This window comes from Callithrix jacchus, chromosome X (genome assembly GCF_049354715.1).
Source record: "Callithrix jacchus isolate 240 chromosome X, calJac240_pri, whole genome shotgun sequence".
NCBI lineage: Eukaryota > Metazoa > Chordata > Mammalia > Primates > Cebidae > Callithrix > Callithrix jacchus.
The window spans coordinates 32,340,636-32,365,955 of NC_133524.1; the positions used below are offsets into that span (position 1 = coordinate 32,340,636).

General features: G+C 35.6%; 1 protein-coding gene and 1 long non-coding RNA gene across 22 annotated transcripts in view; one reads left to right on the forward strand and one right to left on the reverse strand.

Moving 5' to 3' along the window:
• The window catches only part of LOC118150505 (uncharacterized), a 31,149-nt gene extending 27,999 nt beyond the window's left edge, over positions 1-3,150 (forward strand). The window contains exon 4 of the long non-coding RNA XR_004738603.3: positions 547-3,150. This is a non-coding gene — a long non-coding RNA (uncharacterized LOC118150505). The remainder of the gene's footprint in view (positions 1-546) is intronic.
• DMD (dystrophin) overlaps positions 1-25,320 on the reverse strand; it is a 2,312,475-nt gene that overhangs the window by 383,420 nt on the left and 1,903,735 nt on the right. For 20 of the 21 annotated variants that reach the window (XM_054251383.2, XM_035288503.3, XM_054251382.2 and 17 more), the window contains 2 exons: positions 14,610-14,782; positions 4,422-4,578 (listed from right to left, as the gene is read on the reverse strand). In XM_054251383.2, the coding sequence (XP_054107358.2) occupies positions 4,422-4,578; positions 14,610-14,782 (330 nt within the window). Of the gene's footprint in view, positions 1-4,421; positions 4,579-14,609; positions 14,783-15,535; positions 15,626-25,320 lie in introns of those variants that run through there. The other variant, XM_078362693.1, reaches the window with a different exon arrangement.

Genomic DNA, 25,320 nt, shown 5'->3' on the forward strand with positions numbered 1-25,320 from the left:
TGATTTTTTTAAAGTGGCACTCCAAATACATAGGGAATACATTTACAATTACAGTGACCCATCTTGATAACAAGCAATCTATATAAACAACAATTAAATCAAGAAACCCATAAAGAGCAATACAATTTACCATCCTGGAAACATGGCAAAGTAAACCAAAGTCCACAAATATTAGATCTGTCAACTATTAGATCTTGATGGAGTTTTGTACTGACTGTTTTTTCTTTCTCTTTTCCTAATTGAATTCAGGAGATCTGATAGAGAGACCCAGTTTCAAGGGTTTTCCATTGTTGTTTTGTCCATATCAAGAGCATCACTAACTAGATATCCCATATATGAAAGGGATACCATATACCACCAAGTTGACAAAACTTTGAGTCAAACAGACTACTAAATTGTTGTCTCATCAGCACTCAGGATTGATGATGTTGTTTGAGGAAGGAGTGGTTCGTGTCAAGAATTTTTCTTAAAAATACCAAGAGAAGCTTGAAAAAGCATTGGGCCAAACTACAAGTAAATACAGTATCCATTGTATGTTTATTGCAGCACTATTCACAATAGCAAAGACTTGGAACCAACCCAAATGCCCATCAATGACAGACTGGATAAAGAAAATGTGGCACATATACACCATTGAATACTATGCAGCCATAAAAAAGGATGAGTTCATGTCCTTTGCAGGGACATAGATGAAGCTGGAAACCATCATTCTCGGCAAACTAACACAGGAACAGAAAACCAAACATCGCATGTTCTCACTCATAAGTGGGAATTGAACAATGAGAACACATGGACACAGGAAGGTGAACATCACATACTGGGTCCTGCGGGGAGTGGGGCGGGGTAGGGGAGGGATAGCATTAGGAGAAATACCGAATGTAGATGAGGGGTTGATGAGTGCAGCAAACCACCGTGGCACGAGTGTACCTATGTAACAAACGTGCACGTTCTGTACATGTACCCCGGAACTTAAAGTATAAAACAAACAAGCAGTGTGCACCAAAGTAGCTCTACGCACTTTACAAAAAGACGCTTAGTTAGGAATAAACCAACAAATCCTGTACATAAGGAAGGAATATCAGTCTATTCTTTCCCTGCCCTTGGTCTCAATATCCTTTATCTATTCAGTGTCTACCATGTACTAGGCACTTTGGAATGTGCTGGATAGAAAAATGACAGCTTTCCTCCTCCCCAAAATCTCTCTGAAGGACATGGTTTAGCACGAGTGGTTGACATTAATCAAATAGTAACACGTGAACATGATGACAAAGAATTCTATGTTATAGAAAAGTAGACAATTTTAGGAGAGTGTGTAAAGGGAAATTTGGTCAAATGGAGGCAACAGAGAAAAGCTTGCAGAATGTCTGAGCCAATATGGAAAGGATTATTAGATGATAACCACAATATTATGAGTGGGTGAGTATGGGTAAAAGGGTTTGAGACAGAGGACCAGCATGTTTAAGGCCCCACCTAAGAGGGACATTGCAGAACTGGAAAAAGGAAAGAGAGGCAGTATGGCTGCTGTTGAAACAGCCAGGGAAGAGCATCAGGAAAAGAGAAGGTTGAGGCCAGACAAGCTGGATACTGCCTTGTCACCCTGGTTGAGGATTTTGGTCTTTTTCCAAGAGCACTGAAAAAACTACTATATTGTTAAGACAAGGACTGATATAATTGGATTTATGTTTTTTACACAGGTTATTCTGACTGAAATGTAGAGATTGCATTGTAGGGTGGCAAGAGTAGATGTGGAAAGGTTAGGAGAAATGGTCTCTTATAATTATGATGATGACAACGGTAGACAGTCAAAAACTATTTTGAAGGTGAATTGACCCAGTGATATCTTGGTAGTAGAAGGCTGAATGCTGGTCATCCAGGGAAGGTACTGTACCAGTCTACTATGTTGTTGTCTAGTATGAGAAAATATTTAGTTAGAGTCTCCAATTTTTGGAGTTTTGTGGATTGCAGCAACAAAAAGATAAAAAGCAAAGGGGTTTAGAGTTTTGAAAACAAGTTATTCAAATTTAGATAATTGAATCTGAGTTATATTTAGAAGGCGGTAAATATGGAAGGGCAGAGGAACTAATGTATAAAACACAGAGTGATCAATGGGCAGGAAATCTTGTGAAATTCCAGAAAGGTATCAGGTAGCTTTCTGAGCAAGCACACTAACCAAGTGGGGATTAATTAACTTTATTCTGGTGAGTATCACTCACAACTCTAGCATCACCATCTCCCCAAGTCATGTAATTTGTCATGAGATGCATAGTAAGGACTAAGCACAAACAATTTACCACTCTTAATAAGGAACCGAAACAAATAACCAGGAATAGTGAAGCAGGATTTCTAACAAAATACCGGCTAGAAGAAACCACAGCAATTATTTGGACCAATTTCCTCATATTACAGTTGAGGAACAAAATAGCAATCAGAATCCATGTTATGAAGGAATGTGACTAGAATCTCAGTCTCCTGACTCCTAGTGCACATGTCCAATGATTCATTTTCTTTGGTTTCTAGAACTAGCATAAAATTCATCTTTTGTAGAAATTCTGTCTCATTTCACTGTATCACATAATGCATTTTTTTAAAAAGGCCCATCCTTCTCAATGAATGATTTTCTATATGTATACCAGAGTGTTTTGGCTGTTTATTCAAAGTCAGAACATTTAAAACATATAGTACCATTAAATTTCACCCTACTTCAAAAGGTAATTTAATATTCAGAAATATATGACGACAGACAGCTAAAGGAGAAATTGGCAGTTTCCCTGGCATTTTTTGCAAAGACCCCTGGGTCTTCTTTCATATTCTCTTCCCTTTTTAAATTTTCTATATCCTCTTTTCCAGAATAAAATAAACCCTTGACCTTTCCTCAAGATGCCACCTTTGGTGGTGTATCCACAGACATATTTCCTTTATGCTAAACATTAAAAAGCAGCACCATTTTATCAAGTAGTTTTTATTATTTGGTAGTAATATGTTTGGTTTGCTATTCATTTCTGTTCTTGTACCTTTTATTCTCATTTCAAAAACACTTAATGGTATTCATTCTACAGTAGACACTTCGCTAGGGTCTAGGGTCTCAGAAGTGAACAGAACAAAATCTCTGCCTTTTTCACTCAGCGCTTAGTAGAGAAGATAGAAATGTAAGTAAAAATAAAGCCAAAAAAAAAAAAAAAAAGAAAAAGAAACAATTGGTTATCATTGGAGGATGCTAGTGAACAACTTGTTATTCTGAAAACTGGTAAAATTGAAACATGTATGCTTATCCAATATGAAGTTATACTGAGTACCAAAATAGGAGACAAGTGCAAAACATTTGTTTTCATAGACCTACCCCAGTGAATGAGTGAAGAAGGAATGATAGGAATAGGCAGTTATCACACTGCAACCCCTAGCCACTGATCATTAACAGCTATTAAACATCACACAAAAAGAAAAAACAAGACACTATATACCATCTCCTGATGATGGAAGGATGCACAAACACCTGTGAAGCAGTCTTGCCAAAAAAGCCAAACCCAAATATGATCAAACTATAGAAATGCCCTATTCAATTGGTAGCTACTGGAAACACCTGGCTACTGAGTACTTGGAATGTAATGAGCCTGAATTAAGATGTTTTGTAAATGTACATTTTTATATTGATTGCATATTGAAATGACAATAAGAATTGTACTACAGTTCCATAAGAATGAAGAGAGGAAACAGGGTGAAAGTTACAGGGAAACTATACTATCGTAGAAACTTACTGTGAATCTGTAATTATGTACAAATAAAAAGCAATAAAAAGACCAATTAACCAAAAAAGGTGTGGGTCTAATTTCAATTTTTATTTAAACCAAGACCAGAAAATGTTTAAAAACTACATAAGATATATGAGAAAAATAGAAATTTGAATATGGACTGGGTATTTGATATGATGCAATTATTGATATTTCAAAAGTATTATAGTAGCAAGGTGATTACCTTAAAAGAGTGAATCCTATCTTTTAACCTTTTGAAATATCAACAAATAAAATAACACATACTTGATATTTGCTTTAAAATAATGGGGTAAGAGCTATAGAATGAATGAATGAATAAGATCTGACATGAGTTGATAATTGTTGATATCTTGATGAGTACATGAGTTTTATTATAGCACTCTGTCTACTTTTATATATGTTCAATATTTTTCATAATGAAAAGTTTTTTTAAATAGCCAAAAGAGATGAACGATTTCTTAAAAGGGTATTATTAATGCAGATGTGGTTGATATTTAAAATATAATGGCTTGGATTACTTTTAATTGTCCCTTGGGTGAGAGGAGTAATAAAGATTTTTATTCAACTTAATTTCAACCAAAATTGATTTTAAAATAGTCACTGGATTACTATGCGTTTAACATGTGCAAGGCGCTAGGCTTAAAAGTGTCCTACCCTATGTACATCGTTCTGCTTCTGAACTGCTGGAAAGTCGCCTCCAATAGGTGCCTGCCGGCTTAATTCATCATCTTTCAGCTGTAGCCACACCAGAAGCTCCTGTAGAGAAAGGTGCAGACGCTTCCACCGGTCAGAACTGGCTTCCAAATGAGACCTGAAAAATAACAGCAGCATGCTATGTCAGAATATCGAGAAGTATAATTGATGATTCTAACAATTCTGTTAGAAAAGTACATTGGTACTTTTTAAAATAAAAAAGTACATGTGAACTACAAAGCAGCCTTCAATAAAAATCTGCCTACTTAGTTTTGAGAGCCATAAAATGGGGGATAGTTTGATGGCAATTTTGAGAAAGGGCAGTGTTTAGCCATACGTTTATTTCCACATGCATAATGCGGAGACTTTTGGCATGAAATATACACTGGAATCTATTGCTTTTCCATACTGTTGAAGTCAATGATTCTTAATATTTCTGGTAGAAAAATTGGATGCAGTGACTAACAAAAAACACTTCATTTACATGTGACTCATGCTAGTACTGGAATTATTTCTGCCTTGAGAAATGGAAAGGTCTCTCCCCACATCTTGACTTTTCCGTTTCTACACCCTAGGCAGCCTTTTCCGTTGAGTTCTTCCATCTGGCGTCTGTTCCTTTCTGCTCCTCTTCCCAAATGCTTCTCCTTTTCCCCTACCCTCCTTTATTTGTGTGCACCTGGGATTTGTCTTCACCAAGTTCCAACATTTTCTGCTTTGTTTCCTTTGTGTAAAAAGTACTAAGACAACAACTCACATGGAAGAGTAAAATCAGACATTTATCCGAAAGCTTCCCCTGAACGTGAATAATTTAGGCAGGAAACTGAGTACTTTACTGTCAACTGTATTTAGAAAATGTTAGTCCTTAGAAGCCATTTAAGAACACACAAATGAATGATCTATGCTATAAAATCCACATTTCACTTGAAGATGAGAAGCTAAATTAATAAAACAAATCATCATCCAGAAAACAAAGAAGAAGAGCAGAGCATTAGCAAAGCTTTATTTCAGGTAAATTAGAAATTATGCTGAATCATTCAGTTATTATCAGCAATTACTAATTAATTCCTAATAATGCTACCTATAACATAAATATAATAAAGTCTTTAATGCTGCAAAGATTGAAATATAAAGCAAAGCAATCAGGTAAAGCAACATTTCTCTTAGCCATTTGGTAACTTAGCCTGACATTTCAAATACAATTCTCCTTTTGGCCTTAGTCAAACAGAATCACCAAAGAATACTTACCTACTGAAATTAAATTGTTCTAAACTTTCTGAAGGATAATTTGACAATACCTAAAAGTCTTTAAAATGTGCGAATACAATGACCCACAGGCTTAAATTCAAGGAATTTATACTAACAAAGAAACTGGAAAAAGATACAGAGATATAGGTGGAAAAATGTTATTTATAGCATCATCTATGATTGATAAAACAAAATAGAAAGAACTCAAATATTCAATATGAGGGAATTGCTTGAGAAATGCCAAACTCCAATCTACTGATTGTTTTTAAATGCAATGGAACTTGTACATGTTTTAAATTTAGAAATTAATGAAATTTATATATGATTTTAATTAAATAGATCTTAATTTAAAAAATACTAGGGAATTGATTACATATGTAATGGTGCATTCATAGAGTAAATCCTATGCAATATTTAATATGGTGACATAGTCAAATATGTATAGATATGGAGAAGGTTATAATGTCAGTTACTATGTGAGAAAACAGGTTACAGAACAAATATCTATTTTTTTAATTTCTCTAAAACATTTGTGTATGTGTATATATTTGCATGCACATGCTTGACTATGAAAAAAATTTGTAATGACAACCAGGTTACCCCTCAGTGGTGGATTTGCAAGTGATTTATTTCTTAATCTTTATACTTTTGCAAATTGTCAAACTTTTCTTTCTATAATTGCAATATAAACAGTAGGTTTCGACAAAATGAAGGCATTTCCATCAAATAAGATAAATCAAATTGTTCAAGACTCTAAGTTATTATTTCCTAAGAAGTGAATCATGAAATACCACAAATGTCATAAATTGAATAGTACATGCAGATTGCATACAATTAGAGGTCAGTTCTTTTATGTTTCTGCACCATCCTTTCAGTTATCACTTTTCCATGATAAGCCTAAGTGACAATTCCCTATGCAAGATTTTAGCTGTTTAATGGCATGTAACGTGTAATAGTTAAACGAATTCCCTGGGGTATCTGGAATTCACAGCTTGGTCCCTTTGAGAGTGAAAGAGGCTGTCAAGCAGGACATTTTGAAAGGTAGGTGGAGAAAGGTAGGGCTCAGACATGGAAAAGCAGTGAATAGTAAAAAGCACTGATTAAATAAATATTTATTGACTGCCTCTAAGTCTCTAGGATGCATTGGGGAGTAGGGAGAGAGGAAGGGAAGAGAGAGTATAAAGATGCCTAACGTTTGGCCTCTGTCTGCCTGGTAGAGGAAACAAAATATCCTTATGGCCGAGAGGTCTAGAGGAGGATATGGTGAAGGGCCGGCTGCCTATGTTGAGACCTCAAGCTGCGGCTTTGTTTATGTAAGGAAGTACTACAATTCCTGTTCTGGGTTTAATGGTGCTGACTAATTATTAGTGGGTCAATGAACCCCTTTGTGTCCCCTAAGAGAGAGCAAAATAACTCTGAGACTCTGACACCCAGGGAATTCAGTTTTTTTTTTTTTGTTTTTTTTTTGAGGCAGAGTCTTGCTCTGTCACCCAGGCTGGAGTGCAATGGTGTGATCTCGGCCCACTGCAACCTCCACCTCCCATGTTCAGGCAATTCTCCTGCATCAGCCTCCCAAGTGGCTGGGATTATAGGCATCCACCATCATGCTCAGCTAATTTTTGGTATTTTTAGTAGAGACAGGGTTTCCCCATGTTGGCCAGGCTGGTCTTGAACTCTTGACCTCAGGTGATATACCTGCCTCAGCCTCCCAAAGTACTGGAATTACAGGCGTAAGCCACCACTTCTGGCCAGGAATTCAGTTCTAAAGGATCTAAGAGAAACTTGAATGGCATGAAATAGGGACCCTGGTAGAAGCCAGGAACAGAGGACAGTCCAGAGAGCTCACACAGCAGCAGAAGATGGACCTGAAACCACAAAAGATGAAAACCTCTCACATATCTGGGTAAGGGGACTTTCTGTAATTTTTTTCTAAGGTGTGGCATTAGGCAAAATTTCACAATGTTTGATCATTTTAACTACATATCAAATTGCTTCAATTCTTTTTCCTCTCCTAAGGCTCAAGAGTGAAAGGAAAGATGTGTTAGGAGGACAAAAACCGCAGCAAAAAAACTCATAAAGGACAGAGAACACTGGGTAAGAACTGAAGAGGTGAAAGGCAGCCAGAGAATGGCTTATAATTTAAAACAGCACATATAAATGTATTCAATCTAAAGCTCTGCGTCTCAATCTCTAGTGTGCGTAAGAAACATTTGAGTAGCTTGTGTATAATCGAGATTGCTAGGTGCCACTCCAAGACTTTCTATAATTCTATCAAGAATCTCTGCTTTTAACAAGAACCTTCACAACTCCATAGGTAAGCTCCCAAACCATTTTTGACATAGAATTTATTAAAGCATTTCTAATATGCCCCAAACATTACTTCTTGGGCTCCACAAGGCATAGGTGGCATTTGTTGGTGACTTGATTTTGAAGATCTAAATGTAAGAAACATTATGAGCTCAGAACACATTTTCTTTGACCATGTTAAGCCTGTGAAATGTTTTCAAGTCACATTTCTAATACATTTGTTGGAAGCAGGTGCCTATTTTTATTTTCTTGAGTGTGTACCAGATATTTCTAAAGGATTAACCTATGTTTGCATGTGGAATATCTCCTCCTTAAAATGTTTCTTCGTATTTGTAAAGACTTTTTTTCTGGTTATATTATATATTTTCAACCTAATATAACTATATATTATAGTTCAACCTTCTTGTTTTAGATATCTGGAAACCAAGATTGCAAAGGTATAAAACAGCTGCTGAAAAACATAACTTGAGTTGTCCTATTTAGATATGGGAAACGGAAATTACAAACCTTTGTTAGATGAGAAAATCCTTAAACCTTAGTGGTTTTCACCAAATGTTTTGGATCTCTGAGCAAAAAGGCTTGTTGCTGTTAAATTAAATTAAATTAAATTGGGCCTAAAGCTGCCTCTGTACATAGCAAACTGCAACCCAGCTTGGCATGTAAGCAATACGCAACTTAAGGGTACGCTCTTGTAAGAAATAGCTGAGTCTCCGTCAATCCCAGCAGTGAAGTTTCTGCTAATCACAGGCTATAAACTGATCAGATCATGCCCATATAAAGCAAATGCCTATTTACACTATGCCCAAGTAAGGCAAATTCCAAGCTGTAACCAGTCAAGCTGTTTCTGTACGTCACTTCCTTTTTCTGTCTATAAATACAGCCTGCCCACCTTGCTGGGTGAAGCTTCCTGAACTTCTAATTCTGAATACTGTCTGATTCATGAATTGTTTTTTGATCAAATAAACTCTGCAAAACTGAATTTGCCTAAAGTTTGTGTTTTAACATTGCTAATTGTTAAATGTATTCTGTTTACTCCTACCCACTCAACAGAAAATAAAAGAGGTGGTTCAAAGGGGCATGCTTAGATTCTATCCATTTCTATTGATCTTTATTAGTGAAGGCAAGAGCTTAGGGGTTACTACCGTTTAACAAGGCAAGTGCTAATCTCTAAAAAGCTGATAATTTCCACAATTTGTAAGGTTTAGGTAAAATGCAGAGCCTTGAGATGTGTTGGAGTATGGTCTTTAAGGAAGTCCTCAGTGTCAGGACTCTAAGAATTATAGGGGCTGATAAAGTGATTCTTATTTCTCTAGACACAGATATTTCAAGTGTGATTTGGTTAATGCCTAGTTTGAAATCCTTAATAAAACTTTACTCTGAAAGGCATGCATTCTTAAAACAAAATGTGCTATATTGAATTCATTTTTCACTTTGACTTCCTTTATAAAACTAATGATATATCCCTATAAATCTTTAGTACCCTCATGTAATAAAATAGCACTTAAGCATGCAGAAAGAAAAGGTGGGAATGCAGAAATAATAAAGAACCATAATACTGGCATAAAAACAGACACAAAGACCCATGAAAAAAGACTAGAGAACCCAGAAACAAATCCACACGCCTAAATTTAACTCATTTTTGACAAATGTGCCAAGAACATATAGTGGGAAAAAGACAGTCTCTTCAATAAATGGTGCTGAAAAACTGGATATCCATATGCAGAAGAATGAATCTAAACCCCTATCTCTCACCATATACAAAAATCAAATCAAAGTGGATTAAAGACTTAAATGAAAGACCACACACCAGGAAACTACTACAAGAGAACATTGAGAAAAATCTTCAGAGTGTCATCAACAGATGAATAATTTGAATTTGTACTTCAGAAACAAAAAAGAATTGAAGAACCACAGAATTAAAATGGGAGCTATCTCTTTAAAGAGAGAGAATTAAGCCCAAAGAGAAGTCAACATTTTTTTCTAGACAGGTCTTTAACTCCAACATCCAAACATTATTAACATTCTAAAAGTGAGAGTAAAAAGGTCAGAGATAGTCAATGTCCAAGTTGCATTTTTCAATCAAAGGTAGACCCTGCCTCTTTTCACCCTTTCTTTGTTCTCCATTATACAAAGACACTAACTATTCTAACCTCTAACAGCAAGTACTACCCAAGAGATTTATTGCTTCTACAGACTATATAATATCAGTGTCCTTGCCTCTTAGTGTTCAGAATTGTATAAATGTATTTAAAAAATATTTACAATTTTTTCTGCCAAATATATCACAGAATGTAAATTTCGCTGAAATTCTGTTGGCAACATATCACGTAATTTTCATAGTTAATAGTACATACAATGATCTGGAAAAATAATCTAGTAGTTGATTAAATTGAAATCTTCATGCATATATCTTATGTAAAAAAGTGACTTGACTACATCTCATCATTCATATTTTAAGATGATAAATGCAAGGATTGTGGATATGGAATTTTAAAATGAAAAACACTTTCTTTGACTAATTACCATCCTAATACTGGATAATGCCATTAGTAACTGTCTGTATGCATGCGGGTGTACATTTGAATAAAAAATTTTCCCTTTGTTTTTCTCCCACTTAAAGCAGTTAATGTTTTTGTTTTGTTTGATGGAACTTAAACTATCACTAACTACTTACTTTTCTTCCTTATACCTCTTGGCCAACATGTGATGGAATAATGAAATGAGAACATATGGTTTTCTTGAATTAAATAGTAGGGGGGAGCTAGGGGAGGGACAGTGGGGGTGGGGAGGTTGGGGAGGGATAATGAGGGGAGAAATACCAGATATAGGTGATGGGGGCATGAAGACAAAAAACCACCTTCCCATGTATGTACCTATGCAACAATCCTGCGTGATCGGCACATGCACCCCAGAACCTAAAGTACAATTTAAAAAACTATGATAGGATTATACAATTTCAATTAAATTGCTTTTCTCTCAAAGACATCTTATTTACTTGTCTTTACACAATGTCTTTTAAATTAATCAGTTTTAGTTTAATTTAGAAAACCAAGGTAGAAAAATTAACCAATTTGCCCAGGTTCATAAAGTGTGATTACAGAATTAGAAAAATAGAATCGTAGAACTGCAAGAGAACTGGAAGATACTGTCCAGGATTCTGGCCAAACTCTTCATTTATGTGAGGGAGAAAATTGAAGTCTGAAGCAGTTAAGTGACTTGATTAAGATTATATGCTAGATAGTAACAGAACAGAACAGAAGGGAAACTAGGTTGCCCAACTGCTGGCCCATGTCTTTCTACTCTACCATACTCACATATTTAGAGTTTGGAATTTTTGCATGCATATAAGTTAGCTGGAGGCAGTAAGCATAGCCCTATAAAACAACCCTTGAACACTTGAAGAAACATGTTATCAAGTGTAAATTAGAATAGTATCGGGAAGACCTAGTGAGGAAACAGCCAGAAAAGAAAAGATTCATTATGGAATATGAATCAAAATTTGGGTAATGAATTCTGCAATCACACTTTATGTTGCAAGTGTGAGAACCAGCAAGTGTACATACTCATATGGAAAAGTTAGGAAACTGTTGGAGAATAGGAATGGGGTTAGAAAATAGAATCTATTGATTCTGTTGGCTCAGAGAATCTATGTTGGGGAGTAACTAGAATGATGCTTGGTGAGAAAGAAACTGAAGGCAGAAAAAGAACAGAGAAGGGAATGGGGTTATCAAGGACTTATCAGTCAACATTAAATATTTTTTAAATGAACAAATAAATAAATGAATGAGAGAAATATGGAAACCAAAAAGACTGAATCTTTGAACAGAAAAGTAATATATAAACAGTGTCCAAGGTAGAGTATTCTTGTATCAATATGCCACATCATTAAGAATCTTAATCACAGGAAGAGAAAAGATGTATGGCAGAAGAAAAACAAATGGAAGGAAAAGGATATAATATGGACTTGTATTTGGAAGCGCAAGGATACCTCTTATGAGCCAATGGAATACAAAGGGAAACTTCAAAATCATTTGGATTCAAATTCAATTTTGTTTCTATAAAAAAGGACACCTGGGAAATAAAGCACTAAGGGTTTTATTTTTTTGAAATATAAAAGCAGTTTCAGAATCCCTCATGAAACAGTGAACCAACTGTAACTTTTTAGCATAATATGTTATAACTTAGGCAAACACAAGACGATTTTTCCAGGATATCATTGAAACTATTTTTTAATTGTGGCAACTTTCCATTTTAAAATAACCCCCATGGAAGAAGTGACAAGATTCATAATGCAGGTGTATCAGTGCCACTAATGGTTCTGTATCTGACTGTTCCAATTGTTCATCTACTCATAATCATCCCTAATTACTACCTACGCTGTACTTCTATCAACTGAACCCTACCATTTGCTATAGATTGACCAATACCCTAATTTCAATCAAGTGTCAGGAAATATGCTAAATTACTCTGATGTGGAGACTTACTTCTTTGCTTCTTATGAGTGCTTGTAACATATCCTGTATTAGGCCTATATAAAAGCCTAAAACATTGATCTGAATATTTAAATTCTAGAATTGGCAGCACCTTAGATAAGCTAAGGTAACTGTTTTCTACTTGATTAATGACAGCAAGAAATAAACTGCAGTAGCTGACATATGGGAAACTGCTGAGAATGAAGAGTCCATATTTTGGCTGACATGCTGTTTGCCACTTTCAATTCTCCTTTTATTTTATCAAGTTCACATGAAGGAGAAAAAAGGCACTAAGTGATATTCGGAACAATTATAGTACATTTCTTTTTCTTTTGTGCAGAAAGGAATACCTTTACTTTACCTACTAATATCTTTTCTATCTCACATGTTCATTCTTTTTTAATGATGAATGTTATGAAAGTGGCCTATGTCATCACACATACTGACCTCTCTTAAGAGTTTAAGCTGTAGAAAGTGAATAGAGCCTCCCTATCTTTGAAAACGCTATTGCCCATTGTTGCTCCCAGCACATCACCAAGTTGATACAAAATTCATATACAAAATAGGGAGACAAGAAGAATTTTGTCTCATATTGTATATGAATACAAAATTCATATACAAAATCTGGGAAGCCAGGGTGCAAACTTGGGGGGAAGAAAAGCCTTATACATAAAATTAAAATCGTTTTCTACTCCTAGCAATCTACTCTCTATTTCATCCTTTCAATTTGTGTGCATTTCTTTGTAGAAGTTTCCTTCTTTCTTTATATGCTATGGTATAATATGGTGGTTAAAAGTTCAGACTCTGAAGTCAGACTCTGTTTTCATCTTGGATCTTCCACTTGCTAAGTGACCTTAAGGATGTTATTTAGCCTCTCTGTGCCTCACTTTCTTCAAATGTAAAAAGAATTTAACAATAGAATCTACCTCTTATGGTTGCTGAGAGCATTAAACCCATGAATAAATCTAAAGTGCTTATGGCACTGCATGGTATGTAGGTACATCATGTACATGTTAGTTGCTATCATTATTTCATACTTAATGCAGACATTTATAATAGTGCTTTTGAATTAATACAAATTCAGTTTTTTCCTCCTTATAGAAGTATATATGTTAAAATTTTGGACAAGTTAGAAGAACTATAAAGAAAAACAAAAAAATCTCCCTTCTGTAATATTTCTACCTAAAGATAGTAGCTACTCCCGCTATTTAGTGCATACTCCCATAACTATTATTAAGTCCATTTGGTCATCTTCTACCTCCCTTCACTATTACTTTTGCTCTAGACACAGAAAAAAAAAGCACAAAATATTTTTATAAAGAGAAGTGAATTAGGAAAGGCAACTGATTAGACAGCAGGAAGCCTAGCTTTCACTCCCCACCCTTGCTAGATCATTTAAGTAACAATGGGGATATTACTTATCTCTGTCCTTTCATTCCTCCACTGGACTACTGTGAAACTGATATAACAAGAACTTCCCTCTGCCGTTTTTACAAAGATGCTAAGATGCACGCATTAACTTCTCAAACGAAAGGCGATACATAGAACAGGGCAAAATATAAAGTATGTGAGTATAGTACAACTGAAAGCTTAGTTTACAGAGGATGTGTTTTGACAAAATCTGAGAGTAAGCAACAGATAGCAAGTTGCTATAGTCCTTCTTTAGCTGCAGGAGCTATGGAGAGGTCTCTGCTAAACTGTTAATTATAATGTGTTACGGTTTTTAAAGAATGTCCTTTGGTATGCATTTAGACTATTGCCAAAAATAATTCTGTAACACATATCCCTTAATTTTTTATCACTTTTTGTATAACCCTGTGATATGACAAGAGAGAAATTTATGAAATTAGAATAGCTGCACTCCTCATTTAAATTCACTCTAATGTCTTAATATGCATGTCTCCTATGGTTATAAAATATCACCATTTTAATCTAATCTGAATCCTCAAGTATCACCTCCGCACCAAGCAAATAAATGATTCATTTATTCAAAATAACATGAATCATTCTGAAATTGGGTGATTTACATAGACATGTGAGATACTAGTTACTTGTGCTAAGACAATGAGGACAATTTTGCCATTTTAATTCATTTGTGGCCTTTTTGCTCCAGATCTTTTCCTACCTAATGTTGAGAGATTTTTTCCGAAGTTCGCTCCACTTGAAGTTCATGTTATCCAAACGTCTTTGTAACAGGACTGCATCATCAGAACCTTCCAGAGATCTCAGGATTCTTTGGCTGTTTTCATCCAGGTTGTGATAAATATCTGTGTGAGCTTCAATTTCACCTTGGAGGTCCTACAGGACAGCAGAAAGAAGAATATGTGCAGAATTACCAAACAAAGGAAACAAGCGATGAATATGAATTTGGAGAATTGCAAAAAATAAATAATTATTAGTTCAACGACATTTCAATCAGGCTAACTAACAAGAAGATACACCTCAAATCCCTTTTCTTGGTGTGTTGCCTTCTCTTGTTATTATGTAGATTCAAAATGGGCATCTTACTAGGTGTGTAAGTTTACTCCTTGCCATTATGAGTTAGAAAGTAATGTATTTATAACTTTATAAAGTTCACAAGTTATATCTTCTAGTCTATGGACAAAATGTATTACTTCGTGGAGGTGATAAGAAATAAAATTCTTTGATAAAGTATACCTCAGTGCCAATAATTTCATTACTATATGGTTCAAGTCATATTTTCTATTTACGTAGTAATCCGTAGAGTTAACTCTGACCATAAAAGCATGGAGAGACTAATAAACAAGATTGCACTTGGTCCACAGCATCAGCACATTGCTGGGAGTCTATCATGGGAGAGAGAATCTTTTTGACGACACACATTAAGTTCACCTTGGTATTATAGCATCATACACATATTACAGCATCATACATTTATTAGTTATGATTTCCCATTTAATATATCATATTTTAAGTTTGACAGATGGAAATTACATAGGACCTTGGTAAGAGTTATGATAAGAGGTTATACATTCAACCTCATTTGTATATACACAGATCAAGAAAATTATTATAGTAGAAGAATCTAACCTTTACATGGTATGTCTTCCTGTGTAACATTTTCAGCTTGAACCGGGGACTACAGCACTGATCCTGTTGCATAGCAATCCTGAGAAAACCCAGAAACTGAAAGAGCCCTGCTTTAAAATGCCAACTTTGCTTACATTCTGTTGACAGAATGAATTTTGGAGCACAGGCCTCACCAGTCAATAATAATAAACAGCCACTTTGTACTCTGCACTAAACAGTAGCCAGGCGTGTGGATGTGGGAGGAACCTCAAAGAGAGGAGGCCTGGAATATGCAACTGACAGTTTATATTAAACAGCCAACTTTTCTTATCATTTTGCCATTACAAGCCAGAGACATTATAAATTCATTTTATATATGTGTTTCCCTCCTTGTTCCCAGCAGAACGGTCAAAGCCAAGGGAACATTCCTTAGAGAGCTGCTGGGTACCAGCATTCCTTTCTGCCTACACAATGAATGGAAGCTTTGTACATTATCTGACTTGCTCTTAGAGATTTGTATGCTTCTGTTCAACAAGTTTAAAAATTCATTCTGAAGCTCCAAACAATTGGATTGATCTGTGTAACTGGAATTTTTTTTTCTCTCTCTCCCAAATTGAATTAAATTACTCTGCTAAAGTAAGGGAGCAAGTGGCAGAAATAACATGTTAGAAATTCTGAAGAACTGGCTCATGTTTTCACCCACAGCCTCTTCAGATGCAGTATTTTAAATGTTGCACAAGTAAGGTAGACAGACAATGAATATCTATTGTCACTATTTCTGGCAGCTAAAATATGATGGACTCTAAAGAGAGCTGTGTCCCATTCTCTTTGACATGAAGACAGGAAGGGGAAGGAATATGGGTAGAACAATATCAGAAGTTGATAGAAGGGAAATACTTAAACAGACTGAGTAGTATCGCTGTCCCATCAAAACCAGGTTTGTACTGGAAGGATATAGCCTGATTTTGAAACTAGCTTATGTGGTAGAAGGTTAGTATTGGGGTGCTTGCAGAATGGAGTTTGGTAAAATATATACCCACTTTAAGTTTTTCTTTCTTTTCTCCTTTTCCCTACATGGAATAACATCCCTGCCTAATTTGTACTTCTTCAGCAAAAGAGAAAACTGAATTAATTTATCTAAGTACTTCAGGAGAAAAAACCAGCCAGATCTAAGTTCCAGATAATTCCTTCACTTGTCTCTTTTACTTTACTTTTGTTGTATTTGATTTGTACAATATCGAAAACTTTACTTTCATGTATGCACTTAGGGATTAAAGAAAAACTTTTAGGTGTTCAAAAAAATAAAGTATTTTTACTAATAGCATCAGTTTCCATTAACATACATATAAAGGGTAGTACATTTGAATTTTTGTATCCTACATTGATAGCAGAGACCCAGGCTCAATGACAAGCTCCTTAAGATTATGTGTACCATGAAGCCACCAACACTTTGTCTTCTCAAGCATAAATAGAATGTCAATTCATGAATTTGGTGATTTTCATCTTTGCCTGTATATTATACTGCATATAAGCATCACTGTTGTATTATCAACAAAGAAATGAATATAAAATTGATAAACAAGTATTTATCGAGGACTGATTTATTGTCTAGTTTTAGCACTTTGGGAAATGTAAGAGGAGTGCAGATGATGGTTCTGTCTTTAAATTTCCGAAAACCCCATGTGCACTTTTGTTTAATTTGTTTATATTACCAGCTAAATATTGATGGGAGTTCCTGCCAAGTCTTCATAGACACCCTTCCCTTTAGAAATGCAGAGATGGCTAAAGTTGTCTTAGCATTGGCAGGAAGGTAAGTCTTATGTCAGTACTCCTTTTCTAGGTCATGATGCTGACATCGAGCTATAAATGACACATGTACAGTAAAGGGCTTTACAGGTTACAAAGCACTTACAAATGTACCACCTTATTTATTCCTCCCCCTGGCTCTGTGAAGTATGTCAGATTTTCTGTTTTGCAGATGAGAGCACTGAGACTCAGGAATGTTTAACTGACTCGCCTAAAAGTCACATATCTGATAAGTGTAAGAACTGGGAAATGGATCCAAATCTCTTTCTTCCAGAAGATCTTGGGCTGTCTCCACCGACCCATTTGCCAGAAGCATTGGACATACCATACAGTAGTCGTTGAAGCTGAACAAAGATACTACTTGCAAGACGAAGTAAGTGTCTGTTGAGAAACAAACACACTGAAAGATAGCATTCTTGAGTTTGATAAAATGTTTACCATGTAGATTGATTTGTTCCAAATGAAAAATTGAATTCAGACTGCTCTTTTCACTTCTCATTTAGCATTGGGCATCCTGGACCACCTGTGAGCAAAAACTGTTTACATTGAAAATATCTCCTTTCTACAAATATCCCTGCTGGTGGAACAGAAATTCTGCCATCAGTAATTCATCTCTTTGTCTACAAGAGTCACGTGGACTACTACGAACCACACCAAGAAATGACTTGACACTTGAGCATACACATAGTTCATCCATGTTTCTTTGGGATGGCAGGCTGGTAGGAAATCTGTCAAGCTACAGGACTCAGGTAGGTTGCCTTAAAGGGAAGTAAGTATTGGAGAAGAACCCAAGGCTCTCTTTCAAAAGCTGGCATGCTGTAGTGGAGATTTTTCAGTATCAATAGGTAGCATGAGTCATAGATTGGTAATGAGGGCAGACTGGAAGGAATATAACATAACGTAACATCATAACATAACATAACATAACATAACATAACATAACATAACATAACATAACAGAACATACATAACACTACCATGATGATATTTGTCTAAACTCATCATTTAAAGACTAAACCTTCAGACTTAGGGAGCACAGAAAAGCAAAAGATTGATATGGAGAATCAAGTGGTGTTCTCAGAGGGTAGCCAATCTGGACAAAGGATTTTTTTTTTTTTAGATGGAGTCTTACTCTCTCGCGTAGGTTGGAGTACAGTGGTGTGATCTCGGCTCACTGCAACCTCTGCCTCCTGGGTTCAAGTGATTCTCCTGCTTCAGCCTCTTGAGTAGCTGTGACTACAGGTGCATGCCACCACACCCGGCTATTTTTTTGTATTTTTAGTAGAGACGGGGTTTCACCATTTTAGTCAGGATGATCTCAATCTCCTGACCTCATGATCCACCTGCCTTGGCCTCCCAAAGTGTTGGGATTACAGGCATGAGCCACCATGCCTGACTGACAAAGGGTAATTTTCTAATTTCACAGAAATTTTTGGATAGTTTCATTTTACTTCTGACTTAACTAGAAAAGATCATCCAAGCATTCATTACTGCATTCACTGTATGCTCTCTAATTTTTTCTTCTTTTTGTGATTGCAGTCTTCAGGAAAAACAATAATGAATGAACAAAGAGAAAAGGTATTTGCTACATATCAAAAGCCATAGTAGCAGCAGCAAGAGCAACAACATATATGAGACTTACTATACACCAGGTGGTGTCCATAGCGCTGTAAATACATGAGCTCATTTCTCCTCTCAATAATCCTCAGAGTAGGGACTATTATTATCCATATAAGATAATGAAACTACTGTAAGGATAACTGAACATGCCCAAGGTCACACAGCTAATAAATGCAGCATGATTTAGAACCTAGTCAGTTGGACTTCAGGGTTTGTGCTCCTAACCACTAGGCTACGTTACCTTTCAAGTTTAGTTGTTGGTGGCAGTTTCTCCTATTAATAATGCTACTATCTAAATTTTAGCAAATCTAGCACTTCCATTAGAAAATAAAGGATAATGGTTTCAGCACTCAAAGAGCAATTTTATGGTCTTATTAATATAAAGACTATTAAACAGATTGGTAGCAGTGGACAGAGATGCATCCAATACAACAAGAGAAAACACAAAGTAGTTAAAAAATGGGTGCAAATGAGAGAAATAATGTGTGTCCCCATAAGAGAAACATTTGGCCTAAAGTTCTGTATAATTATAGAGCAAATTTCAGCTGGGAGTACCAAAAAAGTTCAGTCATGAGACGAGCAATATGTTCATAGTATAGCAGTTTTAGGACTAGGGGAGATCCTGTTTTCTGAAGGGCTTTAGAAATTCCACACTTCTTTCTTATCTGAGTCTCATCTACTCCTGTTGTGAATCTCCTTTCTCAGTTTCCAGAGAAAACTCATTTCAAAGTGCAGTTAAATTGACAGAGGTTTGAGTCTTCTCTTTCCCTTATTAGCCAAATAATGATGAAAACTCTTTAATTACGTTGGTGTCACTAAACATGAAATAACAACACATATCTGCTGAATTGTTTTGAGTATTACATGGAATAATTTTTGTAAAATATTTTGAATAGCATCCAGAACACAAGACATTTTTAATAAAAAATAGCTAATACAAGGCTTACTATCGTAAGACAATACATGTGGAACTCAGATGATTGAAACAGATTTCATGAAGGTACGGGACTTGGCTTGAGCCTTGAGGGATATATAGCATTGAGAAAGGGGAATAAAAGAAAATATTCTGGGTAAAAAGAATAGCATGGGAATGGAGTAAAGGTGAAATGAATTTGGTTTATGAGCAGGGACGATGAATTGTACAACCTGATTGGAATGAACAATGAGTGTTGAGAGATATAAGTATAATGCAGCCCAACTGCTTAAACCAAGTTAAATAAAATCTTCCTTTAGGAAGCCACTGAGAATAAAAGTTTATAAAGAAAAGTACAAAGGCAAGATTATTGAATATTAAATTTGTACTATTTCATTCAGCAAGTAGAATTACCCATGGTGTTCATAAGTAATAATACAACTGGGGAAGAAAAGGAAAAGTTACGGATATTTTACTAGAAGAAAAATAAAGAAGGGAGATATCAAGAATTAGTGCTGTATCCTTCTTTTTATTCTTAACAACTTTATTAACCATTGAGCAAATGGTTGTGACACTGTTCTAGAACATCATGAATAATCATATCCACATATTTCCTTTCCTACATAAATGGAATTATTTGTCTCTAAAATAGGACTCAGCTAATGAAAACTCCCCTATTTTAATATATTTGAGAAGTAAGGAAACAAACACAATGATGTAGAAAAGGTAACAATAAGTGACCAAATCTCCTGAAAAATTTTATTATAGACAAACGTGTATTATCGCTAAGCTTTTCTGAAAGCAGTTGGTATATGAATAATTATAAGGCCATTAGTTCCTCTTTTCTGATTTTTACCTAATTTAAATAAGCTTGATAGGTGGAAAAGTTATCTGATTTCTAGGAACTTAGAAGGTCGGGATCATACAGTCCAAAATGGAAAAAATTCTCCTAAGTGGCTAAATTGAGAGTAGGAAGAAGTGACAGCAGACAGAACCAGAAGGATGTAAAAGGAGCCACAGGCACGCATAATTGTCCATGGTCACACAGTGTGGAAATGAACAATGCTACATGTATTAGTAGCCCTTGAAGGCGTCACCTTAGTTTTACAGTGAAGCCAGATATTTTATTCTCATGATGATGCTGAATTAGCCAGAGAATGCAGATTTACATTCAATAAAATCTGTTTAAGAAGAAAGCCGTGTATGCCAATAGTTCAAATGACCAGATGACTTTGATTTGATACAGTTGCTTCGAAAAGGTGTTACTGATTTAAAGAAAAATAAAACAAAACCAATTACCCCGAACTGGACCTCCCTTAGACTGGTTATCCAAAATGATTCATTGAACAAAAACTCTAAATAGTAGAGTTTCTGGAGCACACCTGCACATACGCATATAAACATACACACAGAAACAGACATACTATTATGAAGACATAAGAACAGAAATGGACAGTAAAGCTTTAGAAATGTGTACAGCAATCTAAAAAAAAGCATGGGTTTACATTTTGCATATCTGGTATTTGTAATTTTTTAAATAATTCATTTTTATTACATATTACAAAAATATCAGTCTACTATGGATTTGGAATTAAAACAAGCCAAAAAAAAACCCCCAAATGATCTTTCTTAATAAATTTTTTGAGAAGAATCCATAGGAAGAAATTGGACCCACAGTCTTGACCTTATAAGGATTCTAATTTAACCACTGAAGGTTCCTAACTAGATCAGAAAATGCAGTTGGATACAGATTCACAAGAGGATGCGACTGTTTTTTTTCCTTCTTATTCTATATGTGGCCATGCAACACCTTTAAAAGCAGCAGGTCATCCCAACAGAAACAAGAGTTAATTTGAGGACTACTGTTTGGCTGGGAGCCTGGTTGTTCTAGGTAGATGAGGATTATGTTTTCAGGTCCACTGCATTGCGTTGCATGTTAAATGAGCAGCTATGGATTTAGCAGTCCACAGGCTTTGCTTTAAAAGTGGCTGTTATTAAAGTTCTCAGAGACTATTATCCTGCAGGGTTTGTTGTCTTTGCTTTCATATCTCATTTGAAAATTCTCATACTTAAGCACCACAACGGCAGAGAGAAGGGATATGCTCTCTTGTGTCAGTATATTCCCAGGTGGAAAGCTTTATTTCAAAATCAGTCTTTAAAAATGACTGGCCTAGGGTGGATTAACTCCGGAGAAAACTAAGCAAAATCCCATTTGTCAAACTGCCTTAAGCAATCCTGAACTCTAGTAATATGTGATGCTTTCTCTCCTTGTCTGACCCTCTGAATCTATTCTTAAAATTACTTTGTAAAACTGATGAGTTCATTTAAGATATATTAGGTTGGAAGTAAGATGAGAGGTATCTTTCTCATCTACATCTTGTTTTCCCTACTTTCCTTTCATCCACTCACAGTGCAAAATTTCTCAGCATATTTATTCATTAAATAAACATGCATTAAGTACTCACTGTATGCCCATAAGTAGGGCCAATAATATCCACCTTTTAAGGTTTCGGCAAAGATGAGGGATGAGATGATGTAAAAAAAACAACCAAGTACCTAACCCAAAGCCTAACCTAGTGTGAGGCTTTATTAATACTGCATCCTTCTAGTACCCCTCTCATTTTCTGCCATGCCTCCAATCCTGCTAGCAGAATAGACATGGGGCCATTCAAAATGAATACTTAATGCATGAAGATGGGAGCCAGAGCTATAGGCAGGAGCTAAGAGGTAGTTCTGAGGAGGTTCAAAAGGTGAAGTTCAAAGGGTACAGAGTAGCCATTGAGAGCTTAGAATGCAGTCTGGAGATCATATCTGAATCTATAAGGATAATATTCTACTGTAGCTTCTTGTTTAAAGGTGTAACATTGGGAAAATAGTATTTGCTAATGATTATTGGGAGGACGGCGTTCAGGGTAGATGTAGCAGTGTCAGAGTGAAGGCAGAAAGTCTAGTTGACAGACAGTCCCAGCCATTCAGGAACCAAAAATCAGTGGCTCCAGAATCGGAATGAAAGTAAAGAAGAGGGATGCTATCATCATTGAGTGTTCATAAGTTATAAAAATAGCTGCATGTGTGATTTAATTTCATCCTTCTCTTGTCCTACCTTTGGAAGGTAAAATTCAAGAAAGTGGTAACTATTCACAAGTACACTTTAAAGATAGAAATGTTATTTTAAGTTCTGTTTCTCAAGGCGTAAGAAAAGCATTACATATGCTGTGTTTCAAACACACACACACACACACACACACACACACACACACACACACATCCCTTGAGGCCAAATAAATAAGAATGACAAAACCATTGACACCAAATGACAAGGGCATTGACATCGAAGCTCTGTATAGGCACAGGTGACTCCCACCTTAAATATACCCTATCAGGCATTCCTCAACTATATGGGTGTGAGTTCTAAAGGACACAATTTCCTGAGAAAAGGTGGGTAGAGTAACACTGCTTCAGATATTTTTTAAAAGTTAGAAGCCATAGACCCAGTGGAGAACTACTGGTGATATTCATTTTCCTCTGAACATAAAGTTTAAAAAAGAATGGTATGCCTTTGTAATTCTAGTGTTGACAGACAAAACACGTCTTAAGACAGGCTGAGTATTCTTTTTTAATACTATATGTAAAATCCATATAAAATACTTATACAGTGCTACAACATTATTTCTGATATTGCTATACAGCTTTAGTGCTCATAATTGGGTGAGCATTTCCTGCATGAGACATCTTTCAGATCACTGCCAACAGTAATCTTGAAATGCCTTAACATGCAAACTCTAGAGTGTACATTTAAGTCACAGAGACAACAACAAATGAAAAGTCTGCAATGTTGAAGGTACTTTTGGTTTTATATTATATTTCATGTACAGGAATCAGTCTGTTTGAAGAAAACTATCCTTATCTGAGAAAGACCAGACGGGTCTTTCCAATTCTGAAACATATTTATTATTGCAGAGCCATGATGAGGGGTGGGGGTTGGATAGGGGGGATGAAACAGGGCAGGAAACTAATACTTACAGCCCTTATAAATTCTTCACACCAACTCTATGAAATAGGCCTTCTTTATTCCCTATTGAGGAAACCATGATTTTGAGAGGTAAAGTAACTTATACAAATCATGGAGTTGTTTTTATGTGGCAGAAGCAGGATTGGAGCACAGATCTTCCTGAAACTAGGTTCTTTTTATTCTCTTCCTCCAGTTTCTTTCCCTTCCATTATACACAAAGCAAGTGACTTCTAACGTGGGCTGCATGTATCACAGCAACATAACTATAACAACTCATTAAGGCACCTAGTTTGAGAGCACTGTGATGCTCTGATAGGAATGGTCAGCAACCGAATTATTTTCCGATTAGGTGTTTTTTTAAAAATTTATCCTCAGTCAACTCAGAACTAATATCATTGATGATTTTGAATGGTTCTACATGAACAGAATAGATTCCTATTTTTCAAGTAGGTAACTCTCTTCCCATGGACCAATACATATCTGGTTACAATAATCTGTACAATTTGCCTATATTGTGTATAGAGTTAAAAGCTCAAAAAGCTCTTATTTCTGAAATCTCTTTGTCACTAAGCTATTTTTTTGTCCTCCAGAGAATCACTGTAGTTCAAGGTTGTATATTAGAAATAAGCAATTAGTTGATGTCAAGTCTCATCCCAACAGCAATATGTAAGAAGAAGACATATGGCAAAGTGTCATAATTATTTTTGATCATACACTAGAAATCATAATAGCAGCTAATTTCCTTTGGCTTGTTTTAATTATCAAGGTTGTAAATGCAAACAATAACTTCATTCCAGCCCCTACTTTCCCCCCAAAAAAACATCATAACATTCCCACACAACCACAAACAACCCTACACTGATGTAATTGTTTAGAATAGGTTAATAATATGAAAATCTAAGACATTTCTATTTTTAAATTTTTAAATAGCAGGACACTTTCCAAAATAAATGCATACTCATCAGACACAACTGTATTCATTTGTGGGTACTCTTTAGACTAAGCATAGAGATATTAACCTTAAAATTATTTCTAGGTATTCATAAGTTTTGAATGTTAAAGAAGGTTCTAGTACCATGATGTTAACTAAAGATCTGCTGATATAATTGGATCCAATTCTCTGTTGTTCTTTGGTGAGTTAATTTCTTTCTGCTACTAAGTAGAGCAAATTCTTTCTTCTAGAGAGTGTAATTCGTGTGTGCCTTTGCCTAGACAGTTATTTCATCCTATTTTACTTTCCTTCTCTTATGGAATAGGGTGAATGGTGATGGGGAGAAAACAAAGCTACTCTTTTGTTAATGTATGAAGAAAAGGAGGAAGTCAGGGGATATGCACATGGACATTGATGTAAAGGTAGGTAACATTTGGCATATTTGCTGGGGAAAAATGTCATAAATGAAAAATGGGCAAAATGCTAAGGGGCATTTCCTCATTCTTAGAACCCACTGTTCTGGG